The following is a 13915-nucleotide window of genomic DNA, read 5'->3' as shown; positions in this document are numbered from 1 at the left end:
ATGTTTGTAGATGAATTGGCTAAAGTGTCCACAGGTGTGAGTGCTTGACTGCCTGGGTGTGTGATGCACTGTGATGGACTGGTGCTCTGGGCAGGGTGTGTTCTTGCATTGTGCCTAGTGCTTCTGGGTAGACTCCAGACACGCTGTGACCCTGAAGAGAATAAAGTGGTTGAACGAAGTGAATAAATGACTGAGATTCAGAATAGTCCTAATACTCTGTTTCAATAATAACTGTGAAACACGGTAGGGGTGGGCTTCAGTCAAATCTGATAATGTAAAAGTAAGTAAGTAGCATTGTTTTCTGTAACACATTTAAAAGCAACCACAAAATTCCGTTACAAAGCCACAAATACAATTAAAAACAAAGAAAGACTCATGTAAAGACATTAGAAAAGCACTGTTTGTAACACCATAGTCAGCCATTTTCAAAAGCCAAACGATTTAAATGCGTTTTTAGTTTGGACTTAAACGGCAATAGCGAGGGAGCACGATGGATATCAATAGGAGTTTGTTCCAGAGCCTTGGAGCAGCCACTGAGAACGCTCTGTCACCCTTTAGTTTTTCTTAGCCAGTGGAATCTTCAAGAGAAGCTGCAGATCTCAGGGTCCTTGATGGTGTATATAGTTGAAATAATGGTAATAATGGTAACATGGTAATTGGGAACCATCCCATTTAAAGCCAAAATTAAAAAAAATCACTTCAACAATCAAATAATCATTCATTCATTATCTGTAACCGCTTATCCAATTCAGGGTCGCAGGGGGTCCAGAGCCTACCTGTAATCATTGGGCACAAGGCGGGAATACACCCTGGAGGGGGCGCCAGTCCATCACAGGGCAACACAGACACACACACACACATTCACTCACACACTCACACCTACGGACACTTTTGAGTCGCCAATCCACCTACCAACGTGTGTTTTTGGACTGTGGGAGGAAACCGGAGCACCCGGAGGAAACCCACGCGGACACGGGGAGAACACGTCAAATAATCAGCACAGTATATTAACTATAAACAATATAAACAACAATACAGTTGTAAAGTAATGGTAAACTTTACAGCTTGTGTTTGTACTGAGTTGTACAAGTGACAATGGACTTAATCATCAAAACGAGTAATGTAAAAAGCTAATTTGCATATAACCTATTGTCCTAATTTACAAATCAGTTACACAAATATTCAAATATTCTGCCCTATGCCTAGTCTGACCTTATTCCAGATTCAGTTTGATGAAGGTTTTCAAGCCACTTTTTTTTTTATCAGAGCACACGATGCACTCTGTCTTAAGAAATACTGTACTGAAAGTCAGTAGTTGCTTGATTAAAGCTGCAGTAAAATTCTACAGGAAAGTCTTATTAACAAGTTTGTGCACATGACAAGGAATCCACTGTTCATTGTCTCTTGAAACTTCCAGATTCACAAATATCCAGACTTCTTCTATTGGGCATCCTTCGTAGTTTGTTCCTCGGTAGCATAGTGCATACTGCAGCCCAATGTTAAACTTGTGTTTCTACAAGTTTACAATTCATTTCTTGTGAGGTTTTTCTCTCACTCTTTGGGAATGTCAAGAACTTTTTCTCATAAAAAAAAAAAAAAAAACACTCTGTGGTCAAATTCCTTGCCAAGGAGGTCCTTTCCATTTTGACTGTGTCCGAATGCCTTTTTCTCCTTAAACACACTCACGTTTATTCTTTTTGATGACATCTTTTTCGAGCTTATGCATGCTGTTCTGTAAGCTATTGTTTCCCGGAATTGTCTCTTGGATTGAAATGTGTGTGATTATAGCTTCCAACCACATAGTGCTTGGAATTTTTATGTTATGTGTATTATTTTCTTCCAGATGCCACTGCTGGAAACGGCATTCTGACCAAGGCCACGGTGCCCATCTATGCAACTGGGGTTCTCACATGCTACAACCAGGTCAGAGGGTTGTAGCTATGTTCCACTTTAATTGCAATAATATAATGGCAGTTCATTTTAACCGATTAATAACCACGTCTGGTATATTCCCGGTAAAATCCTGCTAGCCGTAGTTTCTGTCAATAAGATACACAAAATTATTAGTGGCTGTCCTTGATAAATAGTGGATTAATATGCTTTGTAGAGATTGCAAAGAGATTCACGTTTTATGCGGTTCACAACTTGGTACTCAATATTTGCAGGGAAGTTTTATCATCTAAAGCTAATCTAAATCCTTCATGCATGCTCACACTTTCTCTTTCGCTCTCTCTGTTTCTCCCACTGACTGTTTGTTGTGTTTAACAGGAGGAAGACCGCAAGTTATTGGTGGGCTTCCTGGAGGACGTTATGACCACTCTATCTCTTTCCCATGCTCCTCTGGACAGCCTGAAAGCTTCATTTGTGGAGCTGGGGTATGGCTCTGCTCTTTCAGCAAAACACACAGCAGTCATAACCAGGGTGCTCTGTCACATCAACATTTACTCACTTATCTACAGCTGAATGATTTTTTTTTAGCCTTATCTCAGGGATGACTTCAAAATAGTGTCTCCTGAAGCTCTCTTCCTGGAAAACTAGTTTTTCTTAATATTTCTCATTCTGTCTACTGGAGCATTTCTCTTAAATGTGGGCTCTGTTTTTTTGGCATGTCTGAAATGATTTCTTGCTTAGTCACAGCGATTGTAAGACATTGCAGCAACCCAAAAGTCCAAAACCATTTCAATCTGTTTCAATATGTGCACATTGGGAGCTGAACTGAAAATGAGATGCCTCTTGGAAAAAACATTCTTGTAGATGTGTAGGCGGACTGTAGTAGACAGGATTCTGTTCCTTAAGCTGACGTGGAAGCAATGTTTTGTAGCTGTGTAGTGGACAGGAAATTGCTCTCAATTTGAGCCTAATTGATAAAGTTAAGTAATGGCACATGTCATGAACTGGTGCCTGGTTCAGGGTGTGTTACTGCCTTGCTCCCAGTGGTTCCAGGTGGGCCCCTGCGAACATGGCCCAAATTATTTACATTTCCTCAATAAAGGCCACTGTACCTGCATTTTTATTGCAGTGCTTTGCACATAATGGGTTCTGGTAATTTAACTTTCAACACAATTTGGCTACCAACATTGCACCAAACAGTAACTGCCACTGTATTATATACATTTACAAATACACTGTGGAGGAATAATAAGAAAAAAAATTGCCAGTATCAAAATATCCACAAGCCGCCTAGCAACCAAATGAACAAATGGGATATGGGAAAAACAAAAAGGGTTTGGGAATTCTGCAGCACCGGTTAAGTCAAATTAAAGATTAAAATGATTTTTGATTCTGATAACAACTGATTGTTTCTCTCTGATGGTTTTCAGAGCTAATCCAGCATATCACGAGCTGCTGCTGACAGTGCTGTGGTACGGTGTCGTCCACACTTCAGCTCTGGTCCGCTGCACTGCCGCCCGCATGTTCGAGGTCAGTCTGCATTTCATCTGAGAAAATAATTACATCTCTGCATGCATGTGAAGTGGTAAAAATAGAAGCTAAATCCTATTCACATTTGTATACATTTTTTTTGGATATAGACTGTGCTAAAAATAATTTTAAAGGAATAGTTTGGCCTCCAGAAAAAGAGCCATTTTCACCATAGCCCAAATGTAGTAAATCAGACAAGACTTGTTTGTGGTCTGAGTTTTCTTATTAAATTTTGCACTGGAGCTGAGGCTAATGTTGCTAACATGCATTGTAAGTCTATGAACCATTAATTAGTATCACTGCAATTCTAAATCAGCATAAACATCTGTCTTTTCTAAAGAAAAATGTATTTTATTGCCAAAATGAATGGTTAAAAACCATAAAGAAGCTAAAATCAGGCTTAAGCACAGTAGCTACTATTGTTTTTAGCCCTACATCCAATATTTAGTCATTCCATGACTAATAATATATTAGAAGAAGAGTCAGAAAGCAACTATTATTTGTTAGCTTCACTGATCACATAGGTCCAATGCAACAAACAGAATTAAACAAACACGTTTGGGATAAATTGCACTTTTGACTACCTATTCCTTTAATTGACTGATTTTAAAGGTTGAATTATTTTAAGTGTGTTTGAATGACTGCTGAATTATGATATTGATGTTGATGCTGACAGAGCCCGCTTCACAAATCCCTCTCTAGTGCCCCCTTCCTGCATCATCTTCCCTATACACAGTGTAATCCACCGAATGTATAGCAGTACATAAAGCAATTGTAGCTAAAAGCATCTTTAAAGCATCCGTATGTCTTTGCACTGCTGCACGCTTGCTGTTGTCATTCAGAATGGTTTAGCTGAAGCCCCTCATTCCATCTCCTCCTCTAAGTCCCTATCCCCGGAAAAATCATTGTAATCACAAAGTAACCCCCCTGTGGCCGTAGGTTAGTGTCAGGTCCCTGGTCTTTTTAGTTTCCTTTGATTTGGCCCTTTTTAATTATAATTTTTCCATTAGTCTGTGGTCGGCTCTTGTGCTTCTGTCATCGTGTGACTGTTATGTCGTCCTGTGTCGGCGCTGTGGTTATTTTGTTACCGTTGTTTTTCTTTTTGTCTTCTTCTTCTCTCTCTCTTTTCCCCTCATCTTCTTTCTCCTCATCTCATTCTATATCTATTCTACCTCTCTCTCTCTCTCTCTTTCTTGTGGTGTTCTCCATGACTCTCTGCTCGCTCCTTCCATGCATCCCGTGTGACATCACCCCTGCTCTGACCAATCAGCTGTTGGTGAAGGGGGTGAATGAAACGCTAGTAGCTCAGAGAGTTGTTCCAGCACTTATCACTCTCTCCAGTGATCCTGAAATGTAAGTCTCCTCCTGCCTCCTTCACTCACACACATCCTTCTCGCCTCTGTCTCAAAGAAAAGCCTAGGAGTCAACTGGACACAGCGGTCCTGGAGAAACCCTACTCAGGATGAATTGAATTTTCAGTGCTATTCCAAAAACCCTGACTGATTTTTATTTAAAAAAAAACAACGATTTATCCATGTTCTACCCAAAAATGATAGAGCTAATGTTAATGAACACTGGCAAAAAAACATGGTCATTTTTTGCAAGACCACAAGAACCTCTAAAAGAATAGGTTTGTATGGGCTTTCCTGGTAAGACTGAAGTGTGAAGGACCTTGCTTTGTTGTTCTGAATGTGACTCACATGCCTGATACTAACGTCCTTCACCAAAAGCTTGACTGCCACTAACCACCACAGGCTTGAAGCAGCTGCATGTTCTAGACATCCGGCTGGCCATCCATCCATCCATCCATCCATCCATTCATGTGGCTCATGTCATGTTTGGCTGCCACTTTTGTCCCCCCGGGGCCCCAGATCCAAATCCCCCTCTCTTTCTGCCACTCCCTCCCAAAGTCCTGGGCCGTGTGTTTGTGTTTGTGTTTGACCCACGCGTCTCTCTTTTGCATCTGACTGGTTTGCAGCTGATCCTTCGAGGCATGAGCGAAGCCTTAATTGACAAGCGGGTAGCCCCGGCCCTTATTACCTTGTGCAGTGGTCCTGAATTGTGAGTTAAACCCAGCCATGAGACATTTTAAACACCAATTATCCTGTCTCCGCATTCTCTTGGTTGGATCTCTTTTTTATTCAGTGTCTTTTTTTATGTCCTTGGGTTTTGTTTCTGTCTTTCTTTTGGATATTTTTGTACTAGTGTTACAGTGGTTTTTGTATTGAACATTGGCATGATCGTCTAACATTAACCATCCTTGCTTACCACATATTCCATTCAAGTGATCGGTGGTTGTGTCTTGTTGGTGGATTGTTGAACTATTATATTGGAAGGATGCTGACTCGTTTTCTGCTTTTAGCTCTGTGAGGATAGCCACTATTCCTGCCTTTGGGACAATTATGGAGACTGTAACGCAAAGAGAGGCAAGTTACAGCTTTCTTTAATTAAGAAATATATTTGTCTTCAATTTGGACTGGTACACAAGTCCAAATCTGTGGTACCAATTTACGTAATTTTAACAATATTGTTACAACATAATTAAACATGAGTAAATCATTATAAACAATTTAAACGAGTATTGTATACCTTTTTGGTAAGGCTACTATGATGCAATGTTTATATTTGACAGAGTCTTCTCTAAATCTGCACATGTTTGTTTCAGTTGCTGGAGAGAGTAAAAATGCAGCTGGCCTCTTTTCTGGAGGACCCCCAGTATCAGGATCAGCATTCATTGCACATGGAGATTATAAAGACGTTTGGAAGAGTTGGGCCCAATGCTGAGCCCAGGTTTAGAGACGAGTGTAAGTTCACTTGAATGCTGCTGTACTTGTAGTCCCCAGTATATGAAGCCTCTCAGTCACTTATGTCTCTTTTTATCAACAGTCGTCCTTCCTCATTTGCACAAGCTGGCTCTGGGCAACAACATGCAGACGGCGGAGAACAAGCGCATGGACATTGCCAGCCAGTTGTTTGAGGCCTACAGTGCCCTGTCGTGTTGCTGTATCCTTACAAGCATTTATATACTCATCTGTTAGAGTGAAAAACTCTGTGTCTCAGTTGCATTAAAATGGACTGCAAATGGCAAAGGCAGAGGATCATTTTTCCTGAAGACACATTCCAAAAAAGCCTTATAATAAAGTCTGTCCACCAAGAGGACATCTTAGTATCATTTCCAGGCACTCCCACTCTTCCAAGACTTGGCTTCTATCTCTTTGAAAGGCGAGAGACCTTTAAGCCAAAACTAAAAGGCTGTCTAGCTGCTAATGCCTTTCTCACAATTATGGGGAATCTCTTTTTTAAACCGTGACCTGTTTCCCTCTCGTAACGTTTCTGGCTCAAGTAAACAAACGTTACTCACTAAATATTTATTATTCTGCTTGTTTGGTTTTGCAGTTTCTTTTATTTATATTTTGGGTGTAGCACAAAGTATTTTTTGGCCACACACTGGGAAACACGTTCAATTTGACTGTGAAGGTAAATCCCACTATTTTTAGTCCAAATTATTTTTGTATTAGATTCTAAGGTTTCTCTAATGACTTTGAAGTTGTTTAAACATTTGTTCAACCCTCAGTAAAGACAGATTAAAGATTGACATCTTGTATTTTATAAACTCAAGTCAAAAACATGTATTCAGGACCACTTAGTAACCACACTGAGCAGAGTGGATCATGCTCACACAAGTTATTTATTTATTTATTTATTTTTATCGTTTTCTGACGCTTTCCTCGAAGCCCTTACAGATGTCCTGCCCTTTATGACACAGTGGGACTGTGGCACATGGCTCTGCAGCCCCATGTGCTTCCATCCGAGACTTTAACCACACAGTGCCTAACAAGAAGCATTTCACTTCTATCACATCAAAACCTTGTATCATTTTCATAGTTTGAAAACACCAGCTGCCTTGTGAACATTTAGGGAACAAAAGTGGCTCAAAACCACTCAGTAGGATCCATAACATGGAAAGAATTAGTTTTTTTCTTTTATTTGAAATGATGTCAAATGTATAATGTAAACATTTTTTTAAATGTACACATTGTTTCCTAGTGTAGACTGTCCATATATGGAGCTGCAAAAACGTTTAAAAATCAGGGTTCTTGTCACAAATATGATTACCTATACATCTTACAGCAGTTTAGCAGTGTTTCTGTTTTCTGAATATGACACAATACAGGACATCCAATCAGAACAGAACTCACTTACATGTGTCAGTCTTAAAGGCTGAGTAACAGAGTCAGTGTGTCTAACTGATAGAGATCGAGCTGAAACTGATCATGTTGAAAGGAATTCTAAGTGAACCTATGGGCTCTCGCTTTCTCTCTCGCTCTCGCGCTCTCTTTTTCCTCTTTTGAAACTTTGTCATTTTCAAAAATGTTTACGTTATCCTGCTGGCAGGGATAGAAAGAAAATAAACCTCAGCCATTTTTGGATGTTAAATTGCAGGGTGGCTGGTGGAAGGCTGGGCTGACCACTCTGATGTTGGACTGGGCAGAGAAGCCAGAGGAACCGCCTCCTGGTTTAGATTCCCAGCACACATACCTCTGCCTCTGTGTGGGTGTTTTTTTTTTCTCTCTCTCTCTCTCTCTCTCTCTCTCTCTCTCTCTCTCTAGTGTTTCTGCTCTTTTTTTTCTTCTTCACTCTCCATTTCTCAATATTTATCCCTCAGCTTGTCAGTCTTGCTCTCTGTCTGTTTTCAATGTGTACTTCTTCCCCCCCTGTTCTTTCTCCCTTTCTCTTTCACCACAGTGGGCACATAGGGGAAGATTACATTTAGATATAATGTACATTTACTTGTGGTGCAGTGGATCCTAACTTAAATCCCAGCAATGCCACAGCTGTCCGTAAGCAAGAGTCCATAAGATCTCACATAATCACTTTTTCTGGTGTAAAGGCTGAGAATGATATAAATATTATACAGCACATTCGTACTTATTTAAACAATGCTTTGACTTTGAGATCTCAAGATAAACGTGACCATGGTCCCTTTATATTTGTTTTAACCTGGTTTATCCTAAAACAGAGCTTTTCAAAGTTTTTTTTTTGCTGCTTCTTAACTCTGATACCTCAGTTATTTCTGAAGAAATTATGGTCAATCATTTTCTTCCTGGCCTGAGATGCCTAAGAACAGACATGGAGCATCTTTCTCCAGAACATGAGGTAAGATCTAATTTAGAGATAAAAATAAATGAATTAAATAAATAAAAATTGTTTTTTAATTTTAAAAGATAAATACCTTCTGTACAGACTGTAAACCGCACAATTAAATGTCCGGTGTTTATCGACACGTTTGTTTGGACACAAATTTACTGCTCTATTGCAAAGGTAAAGCAATGAAAAATTTAAACATGAAAGAGAATAAAAAATCATGAGGAAGTTATTGCAGTATTTTGCTCATATTCATTATCTGCCCAAGGGGTAATAAGTAGGGGTTTAACCCAAGTATTTGAAGGGAGATTTTCAAATGGTGTACCTGTCGCTTGTATAATCCTTAAACTTCAGGCTCTATATTTCTCATATACTAATCTTAAATCTTAATATTAAAAAACGCATTAAAAATATGCATCTATAGAGACCCTTTGAAGGTAAATTAAGGGCTAGATAGATATTTCTCAATATTAATAGCACAAAAACCTACTATGTCCAAAATTTTCAACCAACGTTTCTTATGAATGGTGTCGATAGAACTTGGACCTTGCTGTGTATTATAGAATAACAGGGCCTTTAATAATCTAATCTGAGTCTCTATCATGTGAATTCAATCATGGTTCCAATGCTCTTAAAATATTGTCTTCCTCTCCTTGCTGCCAAGATTTTGCAGTCTAGTGTCTATTTTTTAAATTCACTTTTGTCCACTAATGTCCAGCTGATGTCCGGGGCACATGGTGTCAGAGTTCCCGGCAGTGCTCTAATTTTACTCTCTGCTCTGATCTAAGGTTATTCTCAGCTCCATGATTAAGGAGTGTGAGCTGAAGGTGGAAAACAGAGGCATCGGAGAGGCGCAAGGGTGAGAGATCATTGTCCATCACACTCTCCTACAGCTGCCAGCCTGGCAACACTTGCTGTGAATGAATGCATCAGTAAAAAATAAATAAATAAATAAAAATAGCACACTTCTGCACATTGCAATGAACAATTAAAGGGTTTATTTAATTAATTTAACATTCCTACAAAGATTGTCTTTCAAAATGTAGGGTTTAATTTTTTATGAATGAAAGTCATAACATCCGTATTACAGTGTGCATTTTGTTTTGTTTTTTACTGAAGGTGTCAGCAAAGTTATTGAACTCTCCAGGACCTTTAACCAATTTGCACACAGTTCTTCTGTACAGCCCTAGTGTCTATAACCTAAATAGTCAGACCAGCTAATAAAAATGGTAATAATAAAAATCCTGTTATAGCTTTAGTTCCCAGGTTGTCCTGTGGCTGATGCACCGGACCACAACATTGCTCTTTATATTGTGATTCATGGGAAGTTTTAGAGGGGAGATATTTATATTAAATAAAAGGACCTCAGTTTTTATATCAGCCAAAACTGTGCTGTTTTCATTGTTTTCTGTAAAAGTATCCCAACGTTGTCTGAGTCAGTCGCTCCGGTTGGCGAGGTTTCCAATCGGCCACGAAGTCCACTGGCACACACTCTTTATGATTCTAACAAACCGACTCCTCCACGCCGTGGCCAATCACGACAGGCCAAACAGCTTCAGGTTACACTTGGGTTTTTTGGTAAAAAAAAACAAAAAAAAACGTTTGTATAAAATGTTGCAATACAAATGTATTATATATGAATCAAAATCTAGTTCAGGAGCCTGACAGAGTGGTCTCCATCTCCAAACACTGAGTAAAAACATTATATTATTAATTAATTAACCCACTTAAAGTTTTACTTGTCGTAAGTGATTCCTTCAGACAGTGTTCCTTATTCCGTTCGATGACACGTTGTCTACTAAAAATGCCTAGAAATAATTGCATAATCATAAGCATTCTTAGAATAATGTCTATAGAATATTAGAATATTTTCAGATATTGGATCTTTTGAACACATTTAAGATGATTTCACTTCCTATTGCATCATTTTCTGCATTATACAAGTCTGATTTTGTGTAAATGTCCATCGATGGATTCGTAGTGACTAATGCAATTAAAAACAAAGGTGTTCAGTTCTAGGAGGAGGATGTGTGTGTTCAGCAGATTGTGACATACTCTCTCTCTCTCTCGCTCTGTGTGTGCGTGTGCGTGCGTGCGTGTGTGTGTGTGTGTGTGTGTGTGTGTGTGTGTGTGTGTGTGTGTGTGTGTGTGATAAGTTTGAGGAGTCTCCATAAATTGCTTTAATGACTCAGACTGAAAAAAGGGTTGTTTAAACAGGAATGAATTTAAACTATGATGAATCTTATCCTTTTCTAAGCTGGTTTGGTTGGTGTAGTGTAGTGTGTGACACCACTGCCTTCCACACAGCAGGTTGGTGTTTAGTTCCCAGTTCTGAAACGATCACCATAATATACTAAAAAGTGTCTTTAGGAAAGACTCCTAATGCTGCGCTGACCAACATTTATAATTCCCTCTGGACAAGTGTCTACTCACATGCCATTAAACTGTATTTTGTGTTGTATTTTAGTAACAGACTGTGGTGTTATTTTAAATACCCAGTACCTACATTCTTTATACACAGTCTTGTCTTTTAGGCCCTTGGGCACCCACAAACAAACACAAAATGTTGGCACCCCTGTTTCCTGTCAGTAGCAAGTCTCCCACAAAACACAGAGATATTTTTGGATGAGCGTTTAAGAATAATATTTTGGTTTGAACTTTGTAATTCGTACCAGACCATGGAGTCCTTTCTATATCCAGTTCTATCTCTTTGATTTCTATTTATTGTGTTTATATGTATTTTTATCTCTCGGTCCATTAAGCCTTGTGCTGTTTTTTTTGCGACCTCGGGTCCAGACCTCAAACACACTAAAGGCCTTGGTTTACACTTCGCTGCAATCTGGCTCAAAGAGGACAATCACTGTAAGATTCATGTGGCCAGAGCTAGACGCAATTAGGCTGTGTGTCAGCATCTTTTATTTCCTCAGTTACAGTAAAATACCATAAATTTAAAGATCCATTTACAGAACTCAGAACATCTGGACATTTACGTTTCCAGTGCATAGTACAGACCTGACATAGCCCTTGTACTGAATAAGGCACAAAACGAGATTTATATGTAGAAATGGAGTTATTTAAATAATTGACATCCTTTACATGTTAAATGTCAGAAAAGATGTATTGCATTTTTAAAATCCTTTAAAAACAGTTGCTCAACTGGATTTAAATGATGCCTGTTCTCTCTCAGGTCCATGTCCATTGCGGCAAGTCTAGTGGGCGAAGACGCAAAGACCAAGTTTCTGAGTAAGATGGGTCAGCTGACCACCTCAGGTGCCATGCTGGCCAACGTTTTCCAGAGAAAGAAGTGAAGGATCTGCTGGGGAAGTTTCCCATGACCCTCTGCTGTCTGGGGCATCCTACTTGAAGTCAATCATCTGCCTTTGTTTTCGTTTGTTTCACCTGTCTCTGTTTTTTTATATAGCTTTTATGTCTTATTTATGTCTTAAATGTTTATTCGGACTTCCAAAGAAAATGCACTTTTTGGGTTCTGTTTTAATTCAGAGTCTTATTTGCGTCACTACAACGTTTTTGTTTGCCTTTGGAAATGTGAATAATATGAGGACACAAAAAAACAAACGAAAAAGAACTTCAATGATTTGTCTTTGTCTTGCCCTCTTCATGTGTTGCAGTGTCTCTGGAAGCTGTTTTCTAAAAGTGTGTGTAATTTACTCTGGATTTTTGTTCTTTTCTTTGGGATATGCTCAAGCCGTAAATAACTGTATAATACACAGAAGAGGAACATCCCTGTATCATGTATATTGGATATTGGTGTCATAATAATAAAAAGGCCAAGAACAGTGTGTTCTTATATACACGAGTAATCTGTTTGTTCTGTTCTCTCCTAGTGGCTCTGAGCGTTGTCTTTAAGCAGCAGAAAGGAGAAGTTGTTAAAGTGTTAAGGGATGGCGAGGCTCACTGGGTCCAGGTATAATTTCAGCAGACAGGTGCTAACGCAGTAAAAGTTTGCTTTGGCAGGTGAACACAAAAGCCTGCTTCTTTCGGAAGATGACGGGTGGACTTTTGCTCATTCTACCTTGTGAAGACTTTTAAATTATTTGTGTCTTGGTCAATAATTAATAGGTATTGCTCGCAGAGAACAGAATTTGCATGTAGTGTTTAATCTTTAACATCTACGTGCTGATTGGCCTGTCCATGTAAATATCATTTCATTCTTTCCCCATGCACGAGAGTAACAAATAACATTGTGATAGGAAAAATTTGCATAAATAAAAAAGCTTAGTGTGATGGGTGCAGCTCGACCTGATAAAGCTAACCAAAGAAATCACAGCTCGATACAGTAACCTTTACTGCTGTGCAAAATAACAGCAATGAAAGCAGCATACGTTCCTACATATTGGATCAGGTAATTCAGTATTTAACATTTCACTACTTTGCCTTTATTACAGTTTCCATTGTTTTCAGCAGACATTTCTGTCTCTCAAACAACTGTGGAAGGGTGTTCTTCTGTTCTCCCAAAGACGAAAGGAATCCCAAACACATTTACTGAGGTCTGGTTTCATTGTTCTGGAAACACAAGCTGCTGCTTTGTTTCATTTGCAAAATCCTCTGTTCTTTTCTATTTACTTTTCCCATGAAGGGATTCCTGACAGCTCCACGTCCTTTCAGACCCATTGTGGTGAGGGTTTTCACCGTCAGGAATCCATATAATTCAAGTAATTATATTTTTCTACTTGGATAAAGTATATACCAGGGTCTCCCACAGTGATGGGTGCGGCCAGGCTTGTTAAAGCTTACAGGAAATGGCAGCTTTATATAGTTAAGTGCTTTCTATATGCAGCTGTGAAGTGTGTGTGTTTGGAGGTGTTGTAAGTTAGGGATGTCTTAGTCATGAGCAAGAATGAGAAGAGAACAGTGAGTCAGAAGTCAGGAGCATTTCCAGAGAGAGAGAGAGAACGAGCCTTTGCCCAAACCTCGGGAACATTTAGTCTCTCTGTGTTTTCATTTTTTTTCTTATTTGTTAAATCTAATAAAGACTGCAAAACAGGAGAAGATTTCTATTCTGGAACAGTGGCTGTCCACGTTTGGAGCAAATCATGTGCCAATTCTCTTGGGGCCTGGACTTTACCTGTATTTTTGTTCTGCATTATTGCCTCACAACCTTGAATGACAGTAAATTGAAAAGCACATGAGAGGTGGGCGGAATAAAGCAAGTTCCACACATGACTGAGTTGTTCTTTTGTCTGTCATGTTTGTGCAAGCTGGTTCTGAAACACCACACCGTCATTTTCAAAACCAGATATCAATGCACTGGACTCGTTAAGCCATAAACCAACCACACAACACACTTGGGATGTGTGGTTTAAGTTAATCACAGTGCCATACAAGCAGC

At 39.2% G+C, this 13915-nt stretch overlaps 1 protein-coding gene across 5 annotated transcripts in view; it reads left to right on the top strand.

Annotated features, from left to right (window-relative positions):
• The window catches only part of relch (RAB11 binding and LisH domain, coiled-coil and HEAT repeat containing), a 41651-nt gene extending 28968 nt beyond the window's left edge, over positions 1-12683 (top strand). For 2 of the 5 annotated variants that reach the window (XM_066646509.1, XM_066646515.1), the window contains exons 20-29: positions 1844-1923; positions 2269-2375; positions 3321-3420; positions 4691-4773; positions 5783-5846; positions 6086-6224; positions 6307-6423; positions 8489-8577; positions 9354-9424; positions 11753-12683. In XM_066646509.1, coding sequence (XP_066502606.1) covers positions 1844-1923; positions 2269-2375; positions 3321-3420; positions 4691-4773; positions 5783-5846; positions 6086-6224; positions 6307-6423; positions 8489-8577; positions 9354-9424; positions 11753-11873 — 971 coding nt within the window. In that variant the 3' untranslated portion in view covers positions 11874-12683. The remainder of the gene's footprint in view (positions 1-1843; positions 1924-2268; positions 2376-3320; positions 3421-4690; positions 4774-5782; positions 5847-6085; positions 6225-6306; positions 6424-8488; positions 8578-9353; positions 9425-11752) is intronic. The other 3 variants (XM_066646522.1, XM_066646500.1, XM_066646531.1) reach the window with 2 other exon arrangements.
• Positions 12684-13915: the final 1232 nt, after the last annotated feature.

The sequence above is a fragment of the Hoplias malabaricus genome, chromosome 1 (assembly GCF_029633855.1).
Source record: "Hoplias malabaricus isolate fHopMal1 chromosome 1, fHopMal1.hap1, whole genome shotgun sequence".
Taxonomy (NCBI): Eukaryota; Metazoa; Chordata; class Actinopteri; order Characiformes; family Erythrinidae; genus Hoplias; species Hoplias malabaricus.
Note: the sequence above shows the minus strand (reverse complement) of the source record. Positions and strands in the feature narration are given on the sequence as shown.